The following is a 22,892-nucleotide window of genomic DNA, read 5'->3' as shown; positions in this document are numbered from 1 at the left end:
ATGCCCGTCAAATGTCAGTGTTTCCATATCTCCAACAGTTTTATCCTCTTGATCTCAAGATTACTATCGATAACAATGTTACTACCATCCTTCATGTTGCCATTGACACAGAAGGATATGGTTAGTTTTTTTTATCTGACACTATTTATTTATTTCCTTATTTATTCATTTATTCTTTTTAGTTTTTAATATTCGATTTTCTATTAACTCTATTTTAAAGTAACAAAAGAAACTATTATATTTAACGAAATAGTGAAATTCTTCCGTTGTTTTTTTCATTATGTTAAACTAAACTTCAATGAGGAAGTGACGAGTAGGTACGAATATGGTAGTAAGAGTATTTAAGAGGACTCTATTTAATTGTAGAAATTTTCTTAATTTTTTCACCGTTAAACAAACGATGTGACATAATGGGTGGAAAATAAATTATTTTAATAGTTTAAATTAGTTATTGATAGTTAATTATATCAATAAAAGTATGAATGACTAAAAGTTGCATTGATTTTTTTTTTCATAACCACTTCTTGTATTAAGATTAAATGTACTAGGGGTACATCAACTCATACTGGCAAAGAAAAGAAATCCTCACAATAACATCAAAGACGAAGTAAAGAAATCCTTACAATAACATCAAAGACAAACTAGAGGGTTTTTATACCCCTCATAAAAATTGCATTTAATGGTTAAAGAGGAGACATTCCACCACCAAGAGAACCACAAAATCATATAAAAGAGTTCTTCGGTGTCCAACATTGCGTTATTGAAAACTATGTCATTGCGCACCTTCCAAATACACCAACAAAAGGAAAGCCATCTTGCTGTAGAAATCTTGCTCTTCATCTGTCCCTAAAAATAATCATTCCAAAGTAGCAAAAAAAAGCAACAGTCTACACCAACGGATTGTTGAAAATCAATCCAAGTAAACACGCGATTCTTCACAGAAACCAAAGTAGGACAAAACAAAAGTAGATGCTGCAAGTCCTCTACCTGCAAGTCACAAAAACACACCTTGACTGCTGAAGACTAATGTTAATGTTTCGTTTCAAGAGTTGGCACTTATTTGAGATCCTATCTCTTAACAACCTCCACCCAAAGTTTTCGATCTTTGATGGAACAGCAGCCTTCCAGACTAAATCAAGACTTTGATGGACTATAGGCAGTAACACCAAAGGCTACGTAGCTTTGAGCATGTCATACCATGACCTAACTGTGAAGCAACAAGAACCATCATACGGCGACACGAGTCTGTCCCCACTGGAAATGACCGAACGAAAACCAGTCAAACAAATCTTTAGGTCGTCAAACTCCTTCGTAGCCTATCTACCAAGAACCTCCTCTCCTTTAATGTGTGCCCAATCCCATATATCTCGTTCCCACCTTCCAGCATTAGCTATAAATAAGTCTTTTTGCATCACCTCATTGAAGAGGTTTGGAAAAAGATTATCCAAAGCTTCTAAACCATGCCACTTATTCTTCCAAAACAAGATTTTTGACCCCTCTCCTAATTTTGTCGTGATCTTCTTAACCACACTATTATCCTCACCACATAAATCCATTAGATCCCTCCATCAGAGGGATTCCTTTGCTTTTGCCAATTTAGGATTGCACCCCCGCATACATTTGATAACATCTCCATATCTTCCTCTCAAGATTCCCTTCCAAATTGCATCTTCATCACTTAGAATCCTCCATGGCCATTTAGACAATAAAGCTTTGTTAAACTTCCCCACATGCTTAATTCCCATTCCTCCTTCCTCCTTTGATTTACAAATGTCATTCGAACTTATCCAAGAAATAAAGTTATTGTCACCAGCACTGTTCCATAAGAATCTTCTTTGTATAGCTGTAATATCTTTCATAACACTCCTAGGAATTTTGTAGAAAGATAGTTGATAGCTAGGCATGTTATGTATATGTGCTAAAATAAGTACACTAGGATTAGGCATGTGTTTGACACACTATCTAAGGTGTTTAGGGTATTGAACTGCATGTAGGGCTTGCTCACTTAGAGCACCTTTAAGGGTGCAACGCTATTTTCTCTCCTATATTAATATTTTACTAATATTTAATTTTATTTTAACTTTAAATATTATATTTTAGTCATGAATCCTTAAATTGTATCTTATAGATATTAGTATTTTATTGAAATAACTATTAAAATGGATTCCCATATCTCTCAAATGGTTGATCTTTTGAAAAAATTACGTAAGTTACAAAGTTGTTTATTAGACCAAAATCTATAACTTTCTTGTTGGAAGTTTTCTTCAGTTTGTATTTGAAATTTTGAGTTATTCCTCTTTAAAGTTTGAAGAAAATCCTTAAAACATTGGAAAAATTGCTAAGTATGAATAAGTCAAACTTTGACTTTTTGATCCCTTATTGATTTTCTTGATTTTTCATGGTCAAATGACTTTAATAATCATATATTGATGATTTTGATCCTCAAAAGTCCGTGGTTGACCGAAAATCCAAAAAGTCAAAGGTGATCTTGTACAGTTGACTTTTCCTATTGAACTGACTTTTTTGGAGATTTCATATGAATCAAGCTCTCCTCCTTAAATGAATGATATGAATGGATCATATTGAATTATTCGAGGATCTTGAGCTATGATTTGAGCCATGGGATCTTGTCATGGTCAAAAGTCAACTATTCAGGTGAATTAGGTCAAAAACCCTAATCGTGGACCAGATGAAATTGATGATTGTGGATCTTGAATTGAAGTACATCTTCCATTGAATATTGAAATAAGAATCATTTGGAGATAATTGGGCCTTTTGGATCATGCTTTGAAGCTTGGTAAGGTTTCCCAAATGTGAGCCCTGATTTTAGTCCTTGATAGGCTCAAAACCATAGTCTGGTGACCTTGTTGGGTCTTAGGCCTGATGCCTAGAGATTGAAGATCATAGGTGATTGGATGAAACATATTGAGCCCTATTATTGTATTGAGGATCATTGCACTAATTGATTGACCCTTAGCCTGAACTCCCTATCCTTGAAAACCCTTATTTGAGTACCCGGTGAACAAGTGACTACTCTAGGTATCTGTTTTGAGTTGAAAGAACAAATTGAGATGTGACTTCTCAGGGGGGTTCAAAAATTAGGGTATGACATATGTTCATACTAGAACTATTACAAAGTTAATTCATTTAAAAAAATGTTTTTTAAACACACACCACATTTCAAGCAAATCAAATAAGTTAAACAAAAGTGAGCTAAGCAATTAAGAGCCTATGGATAACCATGGATAAAAAGGGTGCTAATATCTTCTCTTTGTATAACCTACCCCCCGAACTCAAAATCTTTAAAAAAGGTCTTTCCTATTCTTTTTTCCTTTCCTTGTTGGATAAAATAAAAGTTGGTGGCGACTCTTGCTAACCACAACATGTTTCGCAAAAAACAAAACAAAAAAAATCTCCCACTGTATAACACACGTACAAATGCTAATCTCACCCCAAGAGAAGGTCTTGTGAATCAGAAGCTTGAGATTTCTTCATTTTTGCCCATCTTGCTGCATGAAATTGATTTACCCAGGAGGGAAATCAATTTCCTTAGTGTAAAAAAGGAGAATCTGACGCAAAAAACCTTATGGAAATCGATTTCACCCTGTTCCGAATGTGATCTTTGTGAAAATTGCAGAATGGAAATCGATTTACCTAAGAGGGAAATCGATTTCACCAAACAGAGGTGTTGAAAATGCCTTGTTTAATAGATGCCTTGGCTTGGTACCTACAAAACGCAAACCTACAAAAGGAACAAAGCAATATTTTTAGTATTTTGGTTAGTATAGCTTATATACAAGCTAAATAAACATTGATGCTTGATGGTTGCCTCAGAGATGAAGTGGGCATCGCACCAGAACAAAGCTTTAAGATGAAGCTCTTGATTGATGATTGAGATGCATGATCTTAGAGTCAAAAATTAGGGTATGACATTATGCGTATTTCCCAACAAGGTGGGCGTGTTCTCCAATCAAAGTATTCCCCAGCAGGAGTGAGGATCCTATCTTTAAGATCATCCCGGCTTTCCAACTCGACGTTGCACCTATCATGTAGTAATTGTAACATCCCGATTTTATTAATATTTTTATTAATTATATTAGTAATTATACTATTTGGTATTTTTAATAATTATTTATTTATTTAGTTATTATGTGATATAATAATTATTGGAAATATTTAAATGTATGTGTGTTTGTGTTATTTGGGTTGATTAAGTTGTATGAGAGATATAGTTAATTGGGCCTTAGTAGTAGAAACATAATAGATGGATTATGGGTTAAGCCCATTAAGAGAAAAGAGATAGTAAGAGTAAAAAATTAGGGTTTTAGAGTTGGAGTCTCATAACTCATTTTAGGGGAGAAAGGAAACATAGGAGAGAGAAGAGAAACAAGGGAGGAGCACTTGAGAGAAGAAGAAAATTATGGAGGAAGCCTTAATTTTCGCAGCAAGTTTCCGCATAGTGTCACCTTGGCAAATCGGGCATATCTCTCAATCCAACCGTTGGATCGTTATGGTACTTTGACACAACGTTCCTGACTCATAGAGGCGTGTCTCCAGTTGATGTTAGAAAGGATTTCTTTTGGAGAAAAGCATAGAGCTATGGTGAAAGAGTCCATATTTACCAAAGTATGTGTGGGGTTCGAATTATATAACCGGGTATATGATGATTGTATGTGGGATTATGGTGTATGAATTTTTCCATGGATTATTTTTGTGATTCTGTCATGTTGATTCATTGAAATTAGTTGTTGTTGTGGTGATAATTGTTGTTGTTATGCGAAGTTGCAGGATGTCTCAGTGACAATGTATACCTCTATTTATTGGTATAGCAACGATATAGGCTTATGCCTTTGTGACGATGATGTTGTTTGTGTTGTGTGTTTGTTGCATTCATATACATATGCATTTTTGGTGACGGCCGGGATTGGCAAATTAGTGACGAAGGTTTATGCCTTGATGCCTCTGTTAACTGGCAATTGGTGATGGGGGCTGAAGCCCTAGGTACCACATGCATGTGTAATTGTAGAGTCTCATTATATGTGGCATGAGTGTGATTTAATTGTGACGTGATGTGACTTGAGTTGTTGTTGAATATGACGATGTGAAGTGAATTGTGATAATGTGAAGTTGTAATTATAAGTTGTTATGCTAATGACTTGTTATGACAGGTACCGCCTGGAAGATGAAAAATAGTTGTTATAACTATTATTATGTTGTTGTTGATTTTGTTATTATAAATGTACAGTTTTAAATTGTTATTATAGCTGTCGTCTAAAAGTTGTAAAGTAATAATTTTGTATGATTTAATTCTAACATATTAATTATCATACTTTTGTTGATATTTTTCGATATCTCACCCCTTCTGAATGATGTTTCCCTTACCGTGGGAAACAGACAGGTACTCAAGATAGCGGTGGAAGTTTTGAAGTGATTTTATGAAGTCTTTAGTTGCTTCGAGTTGGTGTCTTGCTCTGATACGTAGCACTCGGGATGGGATTATAATTGTAGTTGTTGTTTTGTTGTTGTATTATTACTGTTGAATAATAAGGAGTAATTTTTGTTGTTTTAAGATGTTTTTGGTCGGATAAAAGTTGACGAATAATTATAAGATGAAATTTGATCTAGTTGAATAAACTTGTGTATGAATTATAATTTGAAAATTGTAGATATCGAATGCTATGTATCAAGGATAAATGAAATACAGGTTGTTTGTGGCTTTTAAGTTGAAATTGTAATGCCTCAGGTTTGATGTTTAAAATTTTCCGCACTCTGATTTTAATATAATTGTTGGGTAGATTTGGGGTGTTACAGTAATCATTTGCATTTGTATTACATCCTCCAAAACACGTAGAATTCTCGTCCATAGGGAGCATTGCGCTAAAAAAAATAAATCATGCATCGAAGCATAGGCCAGTTAAGATTGTTTAAAAGTTCAAATCACTGATATATCCTCCTGATTAATTCCCCAATGATGCTTTCCCCAGTACAGTCTGGTGGTAGTTTTTCTCCTTAGAGGAGCCTCGATGTCTCCTTGGTTATTTACCCGTGTTCGCTGTTTGCAGTTAGAGTGAGAATGAGAGTAGGCGTACAACCTGTCTTGTTTCTCAATTATCGGAATATTCATACTTTGTGTGTGGTGTTTCTGATAATTGCCACTCTTGAAGAATTACCCCCACCTTTTGGCTTGTGGGATTTATGTAATTCTTTTTGCTTCACGAGCATCCTTATTTCCTTGAAAACCCAGTGTTCACTAGCACCCGTGAGCTAAGTTTAGTTGATACTTGTCTTCTTCAGTCAAGTCCAATGATTATTGGCACCTCTTTCAAGTCCCGTGATTATGGGAATCCCTTAGTTAGATTTATTGTTTACTAGCCTTTCTTTTTCAAGCCCAATGTTTACTAGCATACCCCTTCAGATCCAATGGTTTTTTTGGTATTCCTTAAGTCCTGTCATGTGGACACCCTTCTCAAATACACCTTAACGTGGTGATCGTTTCTAGAAATCCCTCTCTTGCTTGTTTTTCGACCCTCTAGTCGTTAATCCATTTCTTGTTGGCATCCCCAGAAATCAATACTTGTTTGACCATGTAAGCCCACGTCTTGGTGGCATTTTCTCGGAGAAATGATACTTGTTTGGTAATTCGGCCGATTCCTGTTTGGCATTTCAATCATCACTTGATTGTTAACTCTTCGAATCCAATACCTGTCAGAGAATTTCAGAGATGTACACCACTTGCTTCATTTGGAGTGCAAACTTTCTGGTTCTTTAGTATTTAATCCTCTTTAACCTGAACGCTCAAAGGCTCGCGCCAATCTGGCTATCAAGTTTAAGATGATTAAATAGGGGCAGCTGTTGCACCCCAAAATTTTCCCTCCTCATTTATCTCTAACTGGCTTAAGCTTATCATTCATATGCATCTCTCCATTGGGTCATCTAATACTCATGCATTCATTTAATCAATAATCTGACATGGGTTCGAGGATTTTGAAAAGATTAGGGTTTGGTTTAATTGTCCGTTGCTTGAGTTTGTTGAGTGACACCGGTTAAGGATGAGACTAAGGCATTATGTCTTCAAGTTTCATCACCAACAAACTTTCTTAAGAGGAATTACTTGTCTATCGAGATCATCTGACATCAAGTTGAGATATTGGCCAGGATACAAGATATGATTTGGAGATTCATTTGTGATCAACGCATTTTTACTCTTTTAAATACTTGATGTTGGTAATGCAAGTCGCCGGATGTTTGAATATTGAAGTCGGAGTTGTCATTAAGAATGTGAGTTGGTTTTCATTAGGAATCGAAGATTATGGTGCAGTGTTTATTCAAGTGATTATTTGATGTGGTAAATTCAAAATGCCAAAGATTGGTTGATGGGATCAAAATTTTTAAACACACTTCATGAGAATTGTTGGGAGCGCAAGTTACAAGAGACATTAGACCTCCATTTCAAAATAGCTCGAGAAGTTTCATAAATCATTCAAGTATCATTCATAATTTGTCCAAGATTACATAAAAGAGAGATGTTACAAAGTATAAATCAAAGTCCAAGTCTATGTTCAAATCACATTTACCGATTCATACATTACAAAAGGATCACATTTATTACACTAAAATTTACACAAGACCTATGCACTAGAAGCTTCTCCTACGGAGGGCCAGGCATTTACAGAAGCACTGCGCGCTCATGGGATTAATGCTCACTATATGTTATTAAGGACTTATTGGAAGACAGAGAGAACCATGGTTCTGCAATATCTCGTTTCTTGAACTACCCATTTGTAAGTTATCATGTTTTGGTGGAAAATTAGTTACTAATCTCACATAATCAGAACTCCCTGTGCACATGGCGAGCCGAATCACCCTGTAATACAAGTGAGAGCTAATCCGCAACCTGCATAACAATTAAACCGGCAGCAAACAAACCAACCCATAAAAATCCAATAAATTCCTTCATAAAATCGAACTGCAGCCTGCGTTGCATAAGTACCGGTACATACCCGGTACGGGTACTGGTACAGGGTACGACATTTTTAGAAAAACTAAGGTATGAGTACGTTAGTATAATGCTTTAAAAATATAATTATAAAAATAACTAAACCATTATATTATTTAAATAAAGATAAAATTAAAAAATTAAAAAATAGTTTGCTTAAATAAATCACACTTAAAAGTATTAATAAATCATAAAATCATGGTTGAATATCAATATTTTCTTCTCCAATGAATGTAGCTTCTAGTTCAGGTTCATCGGAAGAAAGAGTAGCAACTTCAAGAATACCAGTTCCATCAAATAGATCCAATTCATCTCGACCAATATCCCACATTTTTGTTACTCCTTCATTATAAATCTTACTCTTTCTTAAAAGAAGACGAAGATTTGTATGAGTAAAAACCAAATTCTCAGCTCTTTCTGGATTGAGCCTATTCCTTTTCATTTAGTGAATGAATCCATATGTGATCCACTCAATGAGCCTATTTCTTAATTTTTCTTTATGTTTTCTTTATAAATAAAATACATAAATAACCTAATTTCTACTTAAGCCTAAATTATGTTATCCAAAAAAATTTAAAACCGAAAAAAATAAAAAATTTTGGGTGCGTGTACTAGTTGGTGTACCAAAGCAAAAAAAATAAAAGTAAAATCGGTACAGCTTCGGTGCGTACCGTACGCGTACCATACGCGCACCGGTACCCGGTACGTACCCGATACCGGTAATTTACCTAATACGAAGTACCCGTGCTTCACAGACTGCAGCATAAAAACCGAATCGAACCCTGTTCAATTGAGAACTCAATTAGTATAACAGGAAATTCCCACTGATATTGAAAAGGAGGACGTAACATTAAAAGAAAAAGGAGGAATAGTAGAAGTTCACATATGAAAAGATTTTAACAGAAAATCAGCAACATAATTCTAATAGGAGGGTCTAACAGAAAATATCAGAAAATAGAATCGTAACAGAAAACAAAGTTGGAACTCGCCTCAGAACCTTCATCTTTCTCTCATTGACTCAATCTTCTTCAAGTTATAGTTATATATTGCTCTCAAGTTATATATTTTAAGTTATATATACATGCTAAACTTCAGGTATATAATGTTTTAAAATGTGTAACAAAAACTTCAGATATATAATCCATTATTAACTTCAAGTATATAAAGTTTTAAAATGTGTAACAAAAACTTCAGACATATAATCCATTATTATTATTATGGAAAAATGTTTTTAGACACAAATTTTTAATCCTGGCATTGTATGAACTATTATTTTGATACAGTTTTGAATTTTTTCTTACTATTGCTTTTTCTCACCTCATATCCAAAATTCACTTGCTCAAAAACATATTATTAATTTAATATTTAGCCTGAAGTTGATTTCTTTAAATTTATTGAATTGTATATCTATAATGGATCACTTAACACATGTGTTTATGCCTATCATTTGGTATGTATTTTAGATACTATTGATCTATCTATATCTATGTCTCTATCATTGGGATAACTTTGTTACTTAGGTAAAACTGAATGTTAACAAATAATATATTAAATAATCCATAATTAAATTTATAGCATAATATTCATTATGGTAATCATGTTATTGTAGTATCTCTCATTAATGCACTCAATGTAACATTTTTGTAAGTGGTTGAAAAAATAAATTGTTTGGGTGATAAGACAATAGAATTCAACCCTTTTTATTTCCAGAAAATGCTTTCTCAATAGAATATTTTGATAATTCATTACAAGTAGCAGGAGCATAAGTTGCAACACTAAAGCACCATAAATCACCTCTAAGCGACTGTAGTTGGCAACCCTTTCAGACTATGTGACATAGTTTTGAGCAACACTTAGAGGTAACAAAAAAGACTGTGTGACACATTTTTTTCATAAGCAAAACTCATGTAATATAAGTTGAGTACAAGGAGTACTCAAACTCTTACAAGAGAAAACAGACAAAGGAAAAAACTAGCCAACAAACAATCAAATGCATGCAAAAGGGTTTTTAAACCACTCACAAAAATTACATGTAATCCTATCCTTAGCAACAAATGCAAGCCACCACTAAGAGTACCACAAAATAAGATAAAACAGCTCCTCGGTAATAAAACTAAGAAGCTGCATGTAGACAATCACACACACACACACACACACACACACACACACACACATATATATAGTGTTCTAGCCTTTTGTTTTTTCTTTCCTTTTTGTAAGGGTTGCACCCCTAGTGCGATGTTTCCTTTCAATCAATAGCTTATTGAAAAAAAAATATTTGAAACACCCAAAGTATGATATTAAGATATTTATTCGCATTAAGCCAACAAGATACTATATCTTAGTCCTCCCTAATATATTCTAATACTTCTCATATTTGTGAACATTTGGATGTGTTGTGTATATTCCAATTGCTCCAATATAATACATTAAGATGAGTCGTGAAAGAATATTGGAAAAATATAATTACTCTCAATTTTGAGGATATAATTTGAGAAAATAATCAAATACTTGATTGCAGCCCAGTAGGTTGATTATCACTTGATAAATTAATTTTCCCAATATTAGGGGGAGGGAATAAGCAGCTGAAATCATGAACAAGAAGTTCAAATGAACAGATGAAATCATGAACAAGAAGTTCAAATGAACAGATGAAATCATTAACAAGAAGTTCAAATGAACAATTTAAAATACATTGTTGTCTTGATCCTCGTACAAATAAATATGAACCAAAAGTTCAAAAGGCTTTGGCTAATATGCATAAGGATTTTACTCATGCACCATGCATAAGCCTACATAAGCCATTGGATCATGTTTTTAATCCAGTATTGAATATTGAGTATTGAGTATTGAGTGGTGAGTATTGAGTATTGAGTAATAACAATTGATGTCTAGAATTTGATCCAATGATCCAAGGGTCCATAATAATCTATGCATGGTGCATAGATTTTTATCTATGCACGGTAACTGCACCCAGTTCAAAATATTATTCATTTGCAAAGTTTATGAAATAAATTATCAGCTGATAATACTCCACTCAAAGTGGAATCTCCTATTGGATAATATAATATTGCAATTGAGATGTTGCGGCGCCTGAAGCGTGGTATGAAAGTCGGTTCCAATGTTAAAAGTCCTCTACTAAGAAAAGAAACTAAAGATGACCCAAGTGAGGATATGAAAATTCTAAGAGCACTTTGACCTAATTTAATTTTCAATTCCAGAAGAAAAAATCAAGTACTTGAAATACACTACAACACGGAAGGGCTTTAAAAGCGCTTTTTCTGGGCTTTAAAAGCGCTGTGAAAGGCAGCGCTGGCAAAGGTAACAAAAGCGCTTAAGAAAGCGCTCTGGTAGGCCCCCCCTATAAGAGCGCTTTTCTGGAAAAAGCGCTCTTGTAGGCCCCCCTTTAAGAGCGCTTTTCTGGAAAAAGCGCTCTTGTAGGCCCCCGTTTAAGTGCGCTTTTTCCAGAAAAGCGCTGTGATAGGCCCCCCTGTGAGAGTAAAAAATAAAAAAAAAAATGCAACATACTAAAGCGCTTTTGGAAAAGCGCTCTTATAGGGTGGGCTTTAAGAGCGCTTTTTCTGGAAAAAGCGCTCTGATAGCCCCCCCTATAAGAGCGCTTTTCCACAAGCGCTTTAGTATGTTGCTTTTTTTTTTATTTTTTTTGCTTTTTTATTAATCTTTGGCAGCGCTTTTACAAAGAAGCGCTTTAGTAGGTGGGCCTTTAAGAGCGCTTTTCAAAAGCGCTTTCGTTGCTAAATGAGGTATTTTAATGTGCAGCCTGTAATTTAATCCTCCCAGTCGACCTGTAATATTTTCGACCTGTAATATGTTTTCAACCTGTAATATTTTCGACCTGTAATTTATTTTCGACGATATTATTTCAGCCATCAGTAAGACAATATATATATACTAATATAATACCATTATAATATCCAAAATTATATATATACATCATTACAACATCAATAATATTATAGTTCAAATCGACACAAATCCTACATGAAAAAGCGCTTAATATAAAATTGACACAAATCTTCTTTGATTTCTTCCAACTTAAGCTTCGGGTACGCAGCAGCACGGAATTCGTCAAGGTACTACAAAACAAAAACATAATATGAATGATATATTTAGTTAAATGTAATAAATTATATGAAATTATCTTAAGTTATAAATTCATACCGTGAGCGGAATCTCTAATTGATTCGCCTGAAGGATTTCTTTCATATACCTCAAAACAACGTATCCGCAATCGTAACTGTTTCGCTGTTGCGGACACTACATAGAAAAACAAATAAGATTCTATAGTTGTCTTGTTTTATCAAGTAGCATAAATATATTATAAGCAACATTGTGAAAAATAATGTACCTGCACTTGGATCCAAGTAATGTTGTTAGATTTAGTTCGGGATACCTGTGCGTCCCGTTGACTTCGGAACACTTGTATTGATCTAATTAACAAATATATAAAAGCATATGTTTAGATCAATCCCACAAATAAGTAAATATATAAATATACACGAATATATATTTAGAACGATCCCACTTACAAATCAATGATGTCCTTCATGGCCGGATAATTGGTCCATTCACCATTTACCAAATTCAGATAATACACGACTTCCCTTATAGGGTTGATAGCAAGCAGCAACCAGTGTGCTCTATAAATTAAAACAATAGGTTATATGAAACTTTTGCTATACACAAAAGAAACAGAGATTAGATGAACAAAGAATGAGAAACTAACCCTACTGGTCGGGTATTATACGCCAAAAGATGCAGACTTTCTGTATTGCCGGTGGACATGAATCTATCGACTAAGTGCTGTCTAACTGATTCCGGTTCCGAAGCAATTGCCATTCCGCTGCAATGGGCGGAAGACACGAAACGGAATCTGTTAGACAATGGATTCCCGCGCAACACTCTGTCATACAACAACCTTAAATAAAAACATAATAAACATTAGATTATTTTCATTGAAATGTGTAAATAAATTATATTGTGGGACTAATTAAATAATATATCGGATGAGTGAATATTACCGGATGTATGAGTGCATGTTAGTGACGCCTAGTTGATCATGCCTAAAAATCTCCTCCAAGTCATCAAATGTCAAATCGGACATATCAACCATTGTTGCGAGCGTCGACCGGTATCGAGGCACAAAAGCACCGCCTTTTTTTCCCGCTGGCTTCGGAGGACCAGTGGGTGGTACGGTACGAACTTGCTGCGTCACTTGTTGTGACTCTCGAGCGGATGCCTAAAAATCATATAAGTATTAGGTAAAATATAAAATCATGCAGATTTAGATTCAGATTAATTATGAACACTTTAAATGTACCTCTTTTAGTGATGCAACGGACTCCTCCTCCTGTAAAATCCCTTTACCCTTAACTGTGGGTTTTATAGGAGCAGTCTAAAATTAAAATGTAAAAAATAATTAATAAACGGTTTAGAATTGACATTCGAAAACTAAATGATTCATAATCGTTTTCAATATACCTCATCACTAATGGTAATGAGCTCCGAGGGCCATGCAACAAATGATCCTATTGCATCTCGCAGCAATGTCGTCTCTGAGACCATGTCAGGTACCGGTAGCATCGCATCATGATCTACTACAACATCCACCGATACTTTCAGGTGTCCATCCGGGAGCGGTCTATGGTGAAGTAAATCTCCCAAAGTGTTGTGCACTTTTCCCTTGCCAACTAGTCGATAATTCGGTTCCGATAAGTATAGTTGGCAAGATGAAATGCCCTAAACCAATAGTAAATATAAAGTCATTATCATTAATAAAATAGAACAATTTAAAAGGAAAAAAAATTATAATTACCTCGGGAAATTTCCTTTGATAGTTGATACTAGCCTTATCACTAGTTTCTTTCACCGATGAAGTGTTGCACTTTTCTCTCATATACACTTCTTTATCTCTTTGCAATTCAGAGACTTGTGCTTGCAATTCCGCCAACTTTTGCAACACTTCTTCATTTGAAGGATTTCTTCTCCTAGGACTCTTGTAAAAAGAGGTTGGAGTCACACCATGACCCTTACCCCTCACCCAACCGGGATACTCAGGAGCATCTAGTGCTCTACTAAGTACGCTCCCCTCACCGGTGGATGCCGATTGCGACAAGGTCTCCTGTAATTCATTTACATTAAAAAATCATTTATATATTAAAAAACATTTGATTTAATTAAAGACACAGTATTATACTTACACATTCAGAAAAACTCTCTGAACTTCGGGATCGACAGCTTGACTCTTGCCCACACGAGCTTCCCTCCACAACACATGTACAGGAAGTGAGGTTTCCTCACTTTTAGACTCCTCTAACTATGCATTGACACAAATGATAAAATCGTCAAATAAAACATATTTAGACAATTAATTAAAATGCATTTCTATTTACTTACAAGTTTATCCTCTAAGCGTGCATATCCCATACGCCCTTTTTTGTATGGATACGCGGGTTTGGATGCTCTCGCACTATTCGTGGCACTCCTTTTCCGAAAATCTTCATCTCTTTGATTTACAAACTCAGCCCAATCTTTTTCACCAATGAAGATCTCATACTTTTTTGGCCGTCCCGGTGCCTCTTCAAGAAAGTTTCCATCTTTATCCTTAAGATAGGTGTTTGTCAAAAAGGCTTTCCACCCTCTATATCTTTTGCCGGCCAAACTAAGTATGTAGCGTTTACGATCATCTGGTATCTCAAAAGTCCTCTGCAAAAAAACATACGCATAGTGTGTTAGTATAAGTAATTTAAACAATTTATCGTCAAGATAATAACAACAATTAACCATATATGATATATACCTGAAGCTCGTCCCAAATCTCTTTTTTTTTCGCATCCAACTCTTCGCTTTTCAGATTCCATTTAGCTGTGGAGACCGGAATATGCATACGAACAAGTGTACCAATATAGCTTGTCAACTTTGCAAAATTAGGACCAATTGCTTGTTTATCAGAATTCCAATCCAAACGGTATACTAATCCTTGGTCTCTATGTCGAACGATTCCCTTCATAATAGTGATGCCTCGTGCAACTTCTTTTGCTTCAGTATCAGGTGGAGCATTTGTATCCGTGGCATCTCTTTCTTGAGCATCTCTTTCTTGTGAGTTTTCTTGTGAGTTTTCAGGTGGAGCATCTCTATCCGGAGCCATTTAACCTGTATCAAACAAACTAAAGCACATTAGTACACTATTAATAAGCTAACAATCTATACAAGTAAAATGGAAGTCAAACCATGCATGTACAAGTGTATCGGAAACGAAATCGGTACAAATCAAAATAAGCGTCAAAAAAGAAAGTTGTCGGAATTGAACGAAATTTACATGGCTATGGTAAAACGTCCCCACGGACTCAAAAATAAAGTCGGTTTTCCGAAATTCAGACCCTAAGCCCGACTTTTGATTACGGGCAGAAGCAAAACCGATAAAAAAACAGTCCCGAAATGTAAAGATAAGTGCATGAGCAGCTCCAGAATCGTCAAAATAGTATAGTTACATGTAAAGAAGTCGACAAACGGATACATGGTTCAAAAGTTATGTACAAAACGAGAATATGCACCAAAATTGAATAAGTACTATACTATTGATTAAAACAATCGGTACAAATTGAATAAAACAAATTAGTTGGAATATGTATACTATTACCTTTATCACTAACGTCTCTTTCTTTTCTTGGTAGGATTGTGTTCTACGCGTCTCTTAACAACGCGGACGGTTGGATTGATCCAAATACCCTCATTATGATCATTTCTAGTACAAGATTCATTCTCATTTTGATCGTTTCTTGTACAAGATTCAATGCCAACACCAATATCACCTTGATCTTCAATGTTTTCATCAACTATTTTGTTAGATAAAAGCACTATAGACCATTTCGTACTTGTCGGATCATTGACATAGAACACTTGTTTAGCTTGAGAGGCTAGAATGAAAGGCTCATCTTTGTACCCTACCCTATTGAGATCCACTTGCAAAAATCCTGACTTATCCATTCGTATGCCACTATTATTTTCAACCCACTTGCAACCAAATACAGGAATCTGAAACTTCGCGTAATCAAACACCAAAATGCGCTCGATAACCCCAAAATATGACAAATTTGCAAATTTTGGATTTAAGTCATTCGCACTTGATATGTGCATTGCTTCAGCTACCAAGGTAACACCACTATTTTGCATAGTACTTTTATCATCCTGTTCTTTGGTATAAAATGTGTATCCATTAATAGCGTATGCGCTATAAGAAAGCACAATTACAGTTGGACCATAGTCTAAACATCTCAACCTTTCTGTTACTGAAGCAGGATCTGAACGATACTTTGAATAAATATGATCCCTAAACCACGGTATGAAACTTCGATTGTGCTCTCGTACTATCCAGTTCTCATTTCTATTTGGATTTAAATCTCGGAGAACAACCTTGTGCATTTCAACATACGGCTCAACCTCAATCTCATTGTGCAGAACATACTAGTGCACTTGATCCCGTTCGACCATTGATACTGTCACAACTTTATTTCCAATTAGCCTCTTTCCTTCTTTATTTTCGACAATATGAGATTTGGGGAGTCCAATTGATTGAACATTTGACAGATATTCAGTACAAAACTCAACCACTTCTTCAACAACGTATTGTTCGGCAATACAACCCTCCGGTCGACTTCTGTTTTTCACGTACCCTTTTAATATTTTCATATAACGTTCAGCAGGGTACATCCATCTCATATAAGCTGGTCCGCACAATTGTGTCTCTTTCACAAGATGAACGATTAGATGAACCATTATGTCAAAAAACGAGGGAGGAAAATACATTTCAAGATCACATAAAGTAACAACTATCTCTTTTTGCAATGTTGGTAAGATCGCGGGATCGACCACCTTACTGCAAATTGACCTGAAGAAGAAACACAGCTTAGTTATTGCGCTTCTTACTTTTTCTGGCAGAATAGAACGTATACCTATTGGTAAAAAATGTTCCATTATAACATGACAATCATGCGTCTTCAAACTCTTTAACTTGAGGTCTTTCATGGACACAAGTCTTCTAATATCTGAAGAGTAGCCTTCTGGAACTTTAACTTCACTGAGGAACTTACACAATGTTTTCTTCTCCTTTCTAGATGGAGTGTAAACAGCAGGTGGCAGATATGTTCGTCTTCCTTTCGTCACGGGTCCCAATTCAGTTCTCATCCCCATGTTTACCATGTCCTTCCTTATGTTAAGGCCATCCTTAGACTTTCCTTGTATATTGAGTAACGTACCTATGATGCTGTCAAATACTTTTTTTTCAATATGCATAACATCCAGGAAATGTCTTACGTACAACGACTTTCAATATGGAAGTTCAAAAAAAATGGACTTCTTCTTCCACCCACCCTTGACAAGTGAATGTGCAAAAGGCTTGCCAAACTGAGTGCTCACATCTTTCACCTTTTCAAAAATTTGATCACCTGACAAAAAAGGCGGGGCTGTACCATGTTCGGCCTTTCCGTTGAATGCTTTTCTCCACCCACGGTAGTGATGATTAGAATTTAAGAATCTACGATGGCCGAGAAAGACATTCTTCTGACAAAGCTCCAATCGTGTCGTATCGGTTTCATCTTCACAAACGGGACACGCCTTTTGACCTTTATTGCTGTATCCGGATAGATTTCCGTATGCTGGAAAATCATTAATTGTTCCAAACAACATCGCCCTCAAGTTGAAACTTTCCTTCCTATATCCATCGTAAACCTCCACACCGTTGTCCCACAAAAACTTTAAATCTTCGATTAACGGTGCCAAGTATACGTCTATGTCATTCCCTGGTTGTTTAGGCCCAGAAATTAGCATAGATAACATCATGTACTTACGCTTCATACATAGCCACGGAGGTAGGTTATAGATCATAAGAATCACAGGCCATGTGCTATGCGAGATACTTTGAATACCATGCGGGTTCATTCCATCAGTAGACAATGAAAACCGAAGGTTTCTTGCTTCTTTTCCAAATTCAGGATAATCAGTATCAACTTTCATCCATTGTGGTGAGTCTGCCGGATGTCGCAACTTTCCATCAATAATTCTTTCATCTGCATGCCAAGTCAAGTGTCTTGAATCGGTCTCACTACGATACATGCGTCTAAATCTCGGAATTATAGGAAAATACCATAAGATTTTAGCAGGAGACAACTTTTTCTTATATCGAGGGGCACCACATTTAGGACACTCATTCAACGCTGCATACTCGTTTCGAAACAAAACGCAATCGTTTGGACATGCATGTATCTTATCATAGCTCATGCCAATAGAGGACAACATCTTTTTGGCTTCATACGTTCGATTGGGAAGAACATTATCCTCTGGTAGCATATCTTTCATAAGGGCTAATAACTCTGTGAAACTTTTATCCGACCATCCATTGTCCGCCTTTAAGTTGTACAACTTTAACACCGCAGACAATCTTGTGAATTTTGAACAACCATCATACAACGGTTTCTCTGCATCGCTTACCAACCTCTCAAACATTTTGGGACAATCCGCAAGATCTTCTTCAAGCGCTTCTGCAATCTCTTCGACTCGATCGCAATCGTATGTGTCTGTGCAATCGTCGTTTGAAGCATACTTCCTATTACACCTCGACTCAGCATTCCCGTTACTTTTCTCACCATGCATTGTCCAACATGTATAACTTCTATCAATTCCAAACCGTAGTAAATGGGATCCCAACTGTTTCCCGTCAACCTTACCCCCATAACAGCAACCCAAGCAAGGACACGGCATTCGAAGCGGGTCTTCGGAGTGCGCAACCGCAAACTCAACGAATTCCCATACCCCTTTCTCGTACTGTTTCGACAATCGGTTTGAATTCATCCATGTCTTATCCATGTCTTAATTAAGCTAAACAAATGCTTCTTGGTTTCTCTATCAGGTACTAAGGAATTCTGTCAAGATAATAAATAGCTATCATCATAATAGAATACCTAATCAGAATACCTAATCAGAATACCCGATTTCTTAAAGAAGACATTACCATATTTCAAGGTAATATAAGTCCACAAACCAAAAAATTGGTTGAGAGACACTAAATTGATATTAAATAGAACCATAAACAATAAACTATAAGCAGAAAATAACAAACTATAAGCAAGAAGAAAGGGATAGTAACCTGAGTTAGACTTGATGTGGGAGATGGGTAGGTTTGAATCGGCGTTGTACAAGTAGAAACCAGAGACTTCAAAGTAACTGTAAAATTAAACACACACGCACGATGCAGTTAAATACAAATATCATAAAAGTGAAGGAACTATATGCAATCTGTAGCACAAACTACTATGATTTTAGAAGTAGAAACCATAGACTTCAAAGTAACTATAAAGTACACTTCAAAGTAACTGTAAAATTAAACACACACGATGCAGTTAATTAAATACACCACTACTAACACAATATATTTTCATACTAACAAACTCTATTTATCAGAACCACTTTTAACTAACTCTAATAGCTCATTTATTTTTACTTATTCACATGACATAAGTGAACTAGCATTTGGGAATGGCATAATGAAATCACATGCATACATTTCCATACATAAAACAAGATAATAAAATGCAGAATTTGATTCACACCAAACACATGTAACTTTATTCATTTATGATTCACCATTACATGATCACTACTACATATCCATCCATGGCATTAGCATCCACACAATTTGCATAGTTTTATATCACAATTGAAAGCAAGATAAAACAAATTTGAATTGAAAAAACAAATGAATTCATTAACATTCATATTCAATATGTATGTACATGGCCATAAAGAATTACTAAGCATCTCACATGGTGCACACAATTTCCACCCTTGGAATCCCATTAAATCCGCTCAATCCTCACTCACATATACCACATACCCTAATATACAAACAAAGCAAAACAGGGCCGGGTTTGAAACCTCACACTCTCATCCTTGCTACCTCACTTTCATCTTCAACCTCACATTTCCAGAATTAGGGTTTCAAGAAACAACAAAATAGTGAAAGATGATAGAAGATTTACCTGCAAACGAATTCAGAGTTGTTGTTGCTGAGAGGAGATGTTGAGAACGAACGGCTGTGAACGAATCAGAAGAACGATGCCGGCTGTGAACGAAGCAGAAGAACGAACGGCGACGGTGGCGGCGGTTGGCAAGAAGAACGATGACGGCTGTGTGGAGGTTGGCGGCGACGGTACTGTCTTTGTGAAGAGAAACAGTGAAGAAACAATGAAGAAACAATGAAGAATGAAATACAGAACGCGCGTTTGTTTTAATTTGTTTTAAAAAATTTAATTTTAAAATGAGCTACTAGAGCGCTTTTCAAAAGCGCTTTCATAGGTATACCTATACAGGCGCTTTTTCTCTAAAAGCGCTTTCGTACCATATACCTAATTTTCCCTATACCAGCGCTTTTGGAAAGCGCTCTCGTATCCACCCTTTACCAGCGCTTTTTAGAAAGCGCTCTGGTACCCCCCCCCCTTTACCAGCGCTTTCTATAAAGCGCTCTCGTAGCCCCCCCCTTTACCAGCGCTTTCTAGAAAGCGCTCTCGTACCCCCCCCCCCCCCTTGCCAGCGCTTTTTTCCCTTGTTTTTTATTTTTGTTTTTTGCGCAACCTATAGCAGCGCTTTTCCCAAAAGCGCTTTAGTAGCTTAATTTTGGCGTAGTGATATGAAATAAAGAGATCTCGATAAATTATGTCATGGATGAAATGGAATGGAACCGAAATTGAGATAACCAAATAAAGTCAATATTGACAATATCGTTGTATACAATATAGCGCTAAAAGTGATCAAAGATAAAGAGGATCATGAGTCAAAGTCTATTAAAGATTATAGACTAAGTAAGAATTGGCCAAAATAAATAAATTCAATTGAAGAATTAAACTTACTTTACAAGTAACTCACTTTTGGACCTGTAGTCCGAACACCTCAAGGTGTGAAACTAATGTGATATAAATGAGTTTTTGTAAAAGAGAAAAATAAGAATGATATAAAGTTTGATTTATTGCTTAAGGATTTTCACAAAGACCTAAGATTTATTTTGATAAAAACATACTCACCTGTAGTGGATTCAATCGATTTTTGATAATTAATTTGCCTTGTAACACATGAAAGGCTTAATTTGAACATGATGGTTGTAATGAAATCTTATTCATATGGTTCACTTAATAGTGACATTTACATGAAACTCCATGAAGGGTTCAATATACTAGAGGCACGTAATTATGGATCTCGAGAAAACTACTACATCAAATTGAACAAGTCTCTGTATGAGCTGAAAGAATCTGGATGCATGTGGTATAATCGCCTCAGTGAATATTTACTAAATGATGATTATACAAATAATTCAATTTGTACTTGTATTTTCATAAAATGATGTGGAAAAGAATTTGTAATACTAGTTATCTATGGGAATGACATACATATTATTGGAACTCCTGAAGAGCTTCCAAAATCTATAAATTCCTTAAAGAAAGAGTTTGAGATGAAGGACCTAGGAAAAACAAAAATTATGTCTAGGCTTACAAATTGAGAATTTGGACAATGGAATATTTGTACATCGTGAAGGTTATATAAAAAGTGTTGAAATACTTCTATACGGACAAATATCATCCATTATCTACTCTAATGATTGTTATATCATTAGATGTAGAGAAAGATCTTTTCAGGCCTCAAGAAAATGATTACAAAAATTGTTTAGTCCTGAAGTACCATATCTTAGTGCAATTGGAGCACTAATGTACCATTCTAATTATACACGTCTCGATATATCGTTTGTGGTCAATCTATTACCAAGATACAATTATTCGCCTACATGAAGACATTTGAATGGAGTCAAACATATACTTCGTTATCTTAGAGATGCTGGTTACTTGTCAGATTCTCACAATAGTATATCAGAAACAGGTTATTTGTTTACATGTGATGGTTAACCATTTCATGGAGATCTATGAAACAACTCATGGTAACAACTTCATCAAATCCTGCATAACTATTAGCACTACATAAAGTCACTTCGAAGAAGACATTTTAAGCAACGACTACAAAGAATATCGTCACACATATAAATGTTGGCATGAGGGGGAGAAATACATATGTTTTGCACTCTTTTTCCCTTCATCGTGGTTCTGTCCCACTGGGTTTTCTTGGTAAGGTTTTTAACGAGGCAATTCACATTTAAAGGATATTGTACTCTTTTTCCTTCACTAGAATTTTTCCCATTGGGTTTTCTCTAGTAAGGTTTTAACGAGGCATATCCTCAATGAACATCCAAGGGGAGTGTTATGAATAATAGTAAATAGATGTGGATGTTCATTTTCCCCAATCTTTCTATATTCCTTAACTCTTATAAATTAAGTTCCTAACTTTTGTGTATTCCTTGAGTTAAAGGTTTTTATTGGTCATGTACTATAAATATGGATCATGTTACAATGTTAAGGTAACTTGAAAGAAGATGATAATACAATATTACTTTTTCTCTCATTCATCTCTCCTTCATCTCTATATTGTTTTGATTAATTTCATAACAATATATATATATATATATATATATATATATATATATATATATATATATATATATATATATATATATATATATATATATATATATATATATATAAACATTTTTCAAATCTAATTTTGATGAGCTAATATATGTATGTAGAAAATGCTATTATTTTAATACACACGAAATATATATGAGAAATTTAAAACTTGCTGCTAATCTCATGTCCAAATATACAAAATCATTGGATTTACAATTTATAAGATGAATAATATATAAGTTATGACAGTAATGAAATTTTCCTATTAAAGGTGACTTTTTCATGTGAAGGAAAATACTCACATAATTCATAATTTT

General features: G+C 35.2%; 1 protein-coding gene across 1 annotated transcript; it reads right to left on the bottom strand.

Moving 5' to 3' along the window:
• Nucleotides 1–1,568: 1,568 nt before the first annotated feature.
• Nucleotides 1,569–1,904, bottom strand: LOC131658963 (uncharacterized mitochondrial protein AtMg00310-like). The gene has a single exon (XM_058928210.1). The coding sequence runs from the start codon at nucleotides 1,902–1,904 to the stop codon at nucleotides 1,569–1,571; it is 336 nt and encodes a 111-aa protein (XP_058784193.1).
• Between the last annotated feature and the right edge of the window lie 20,988 nt (nucleotides 1,905–22,892).

Source organism: Vicia villosa, linkage group LG3 (genome assembly GCF_029867415.1).
Source record: "Vicia villosa cultivar HV-30 ecotype Madison, WI linkage group LG3, Vvil1.0, whole genome shotgun sequence".
Taxonomy (NCBI): Eukaryota; Viridiplantae; Streptophyta; class Magnoliopsida; order Fabales; family Fabaceae; genus Vicia; species Vicia villosa.
This window is presented reverse-complemented; position numbering and strand designations above follow the sequence as displayed.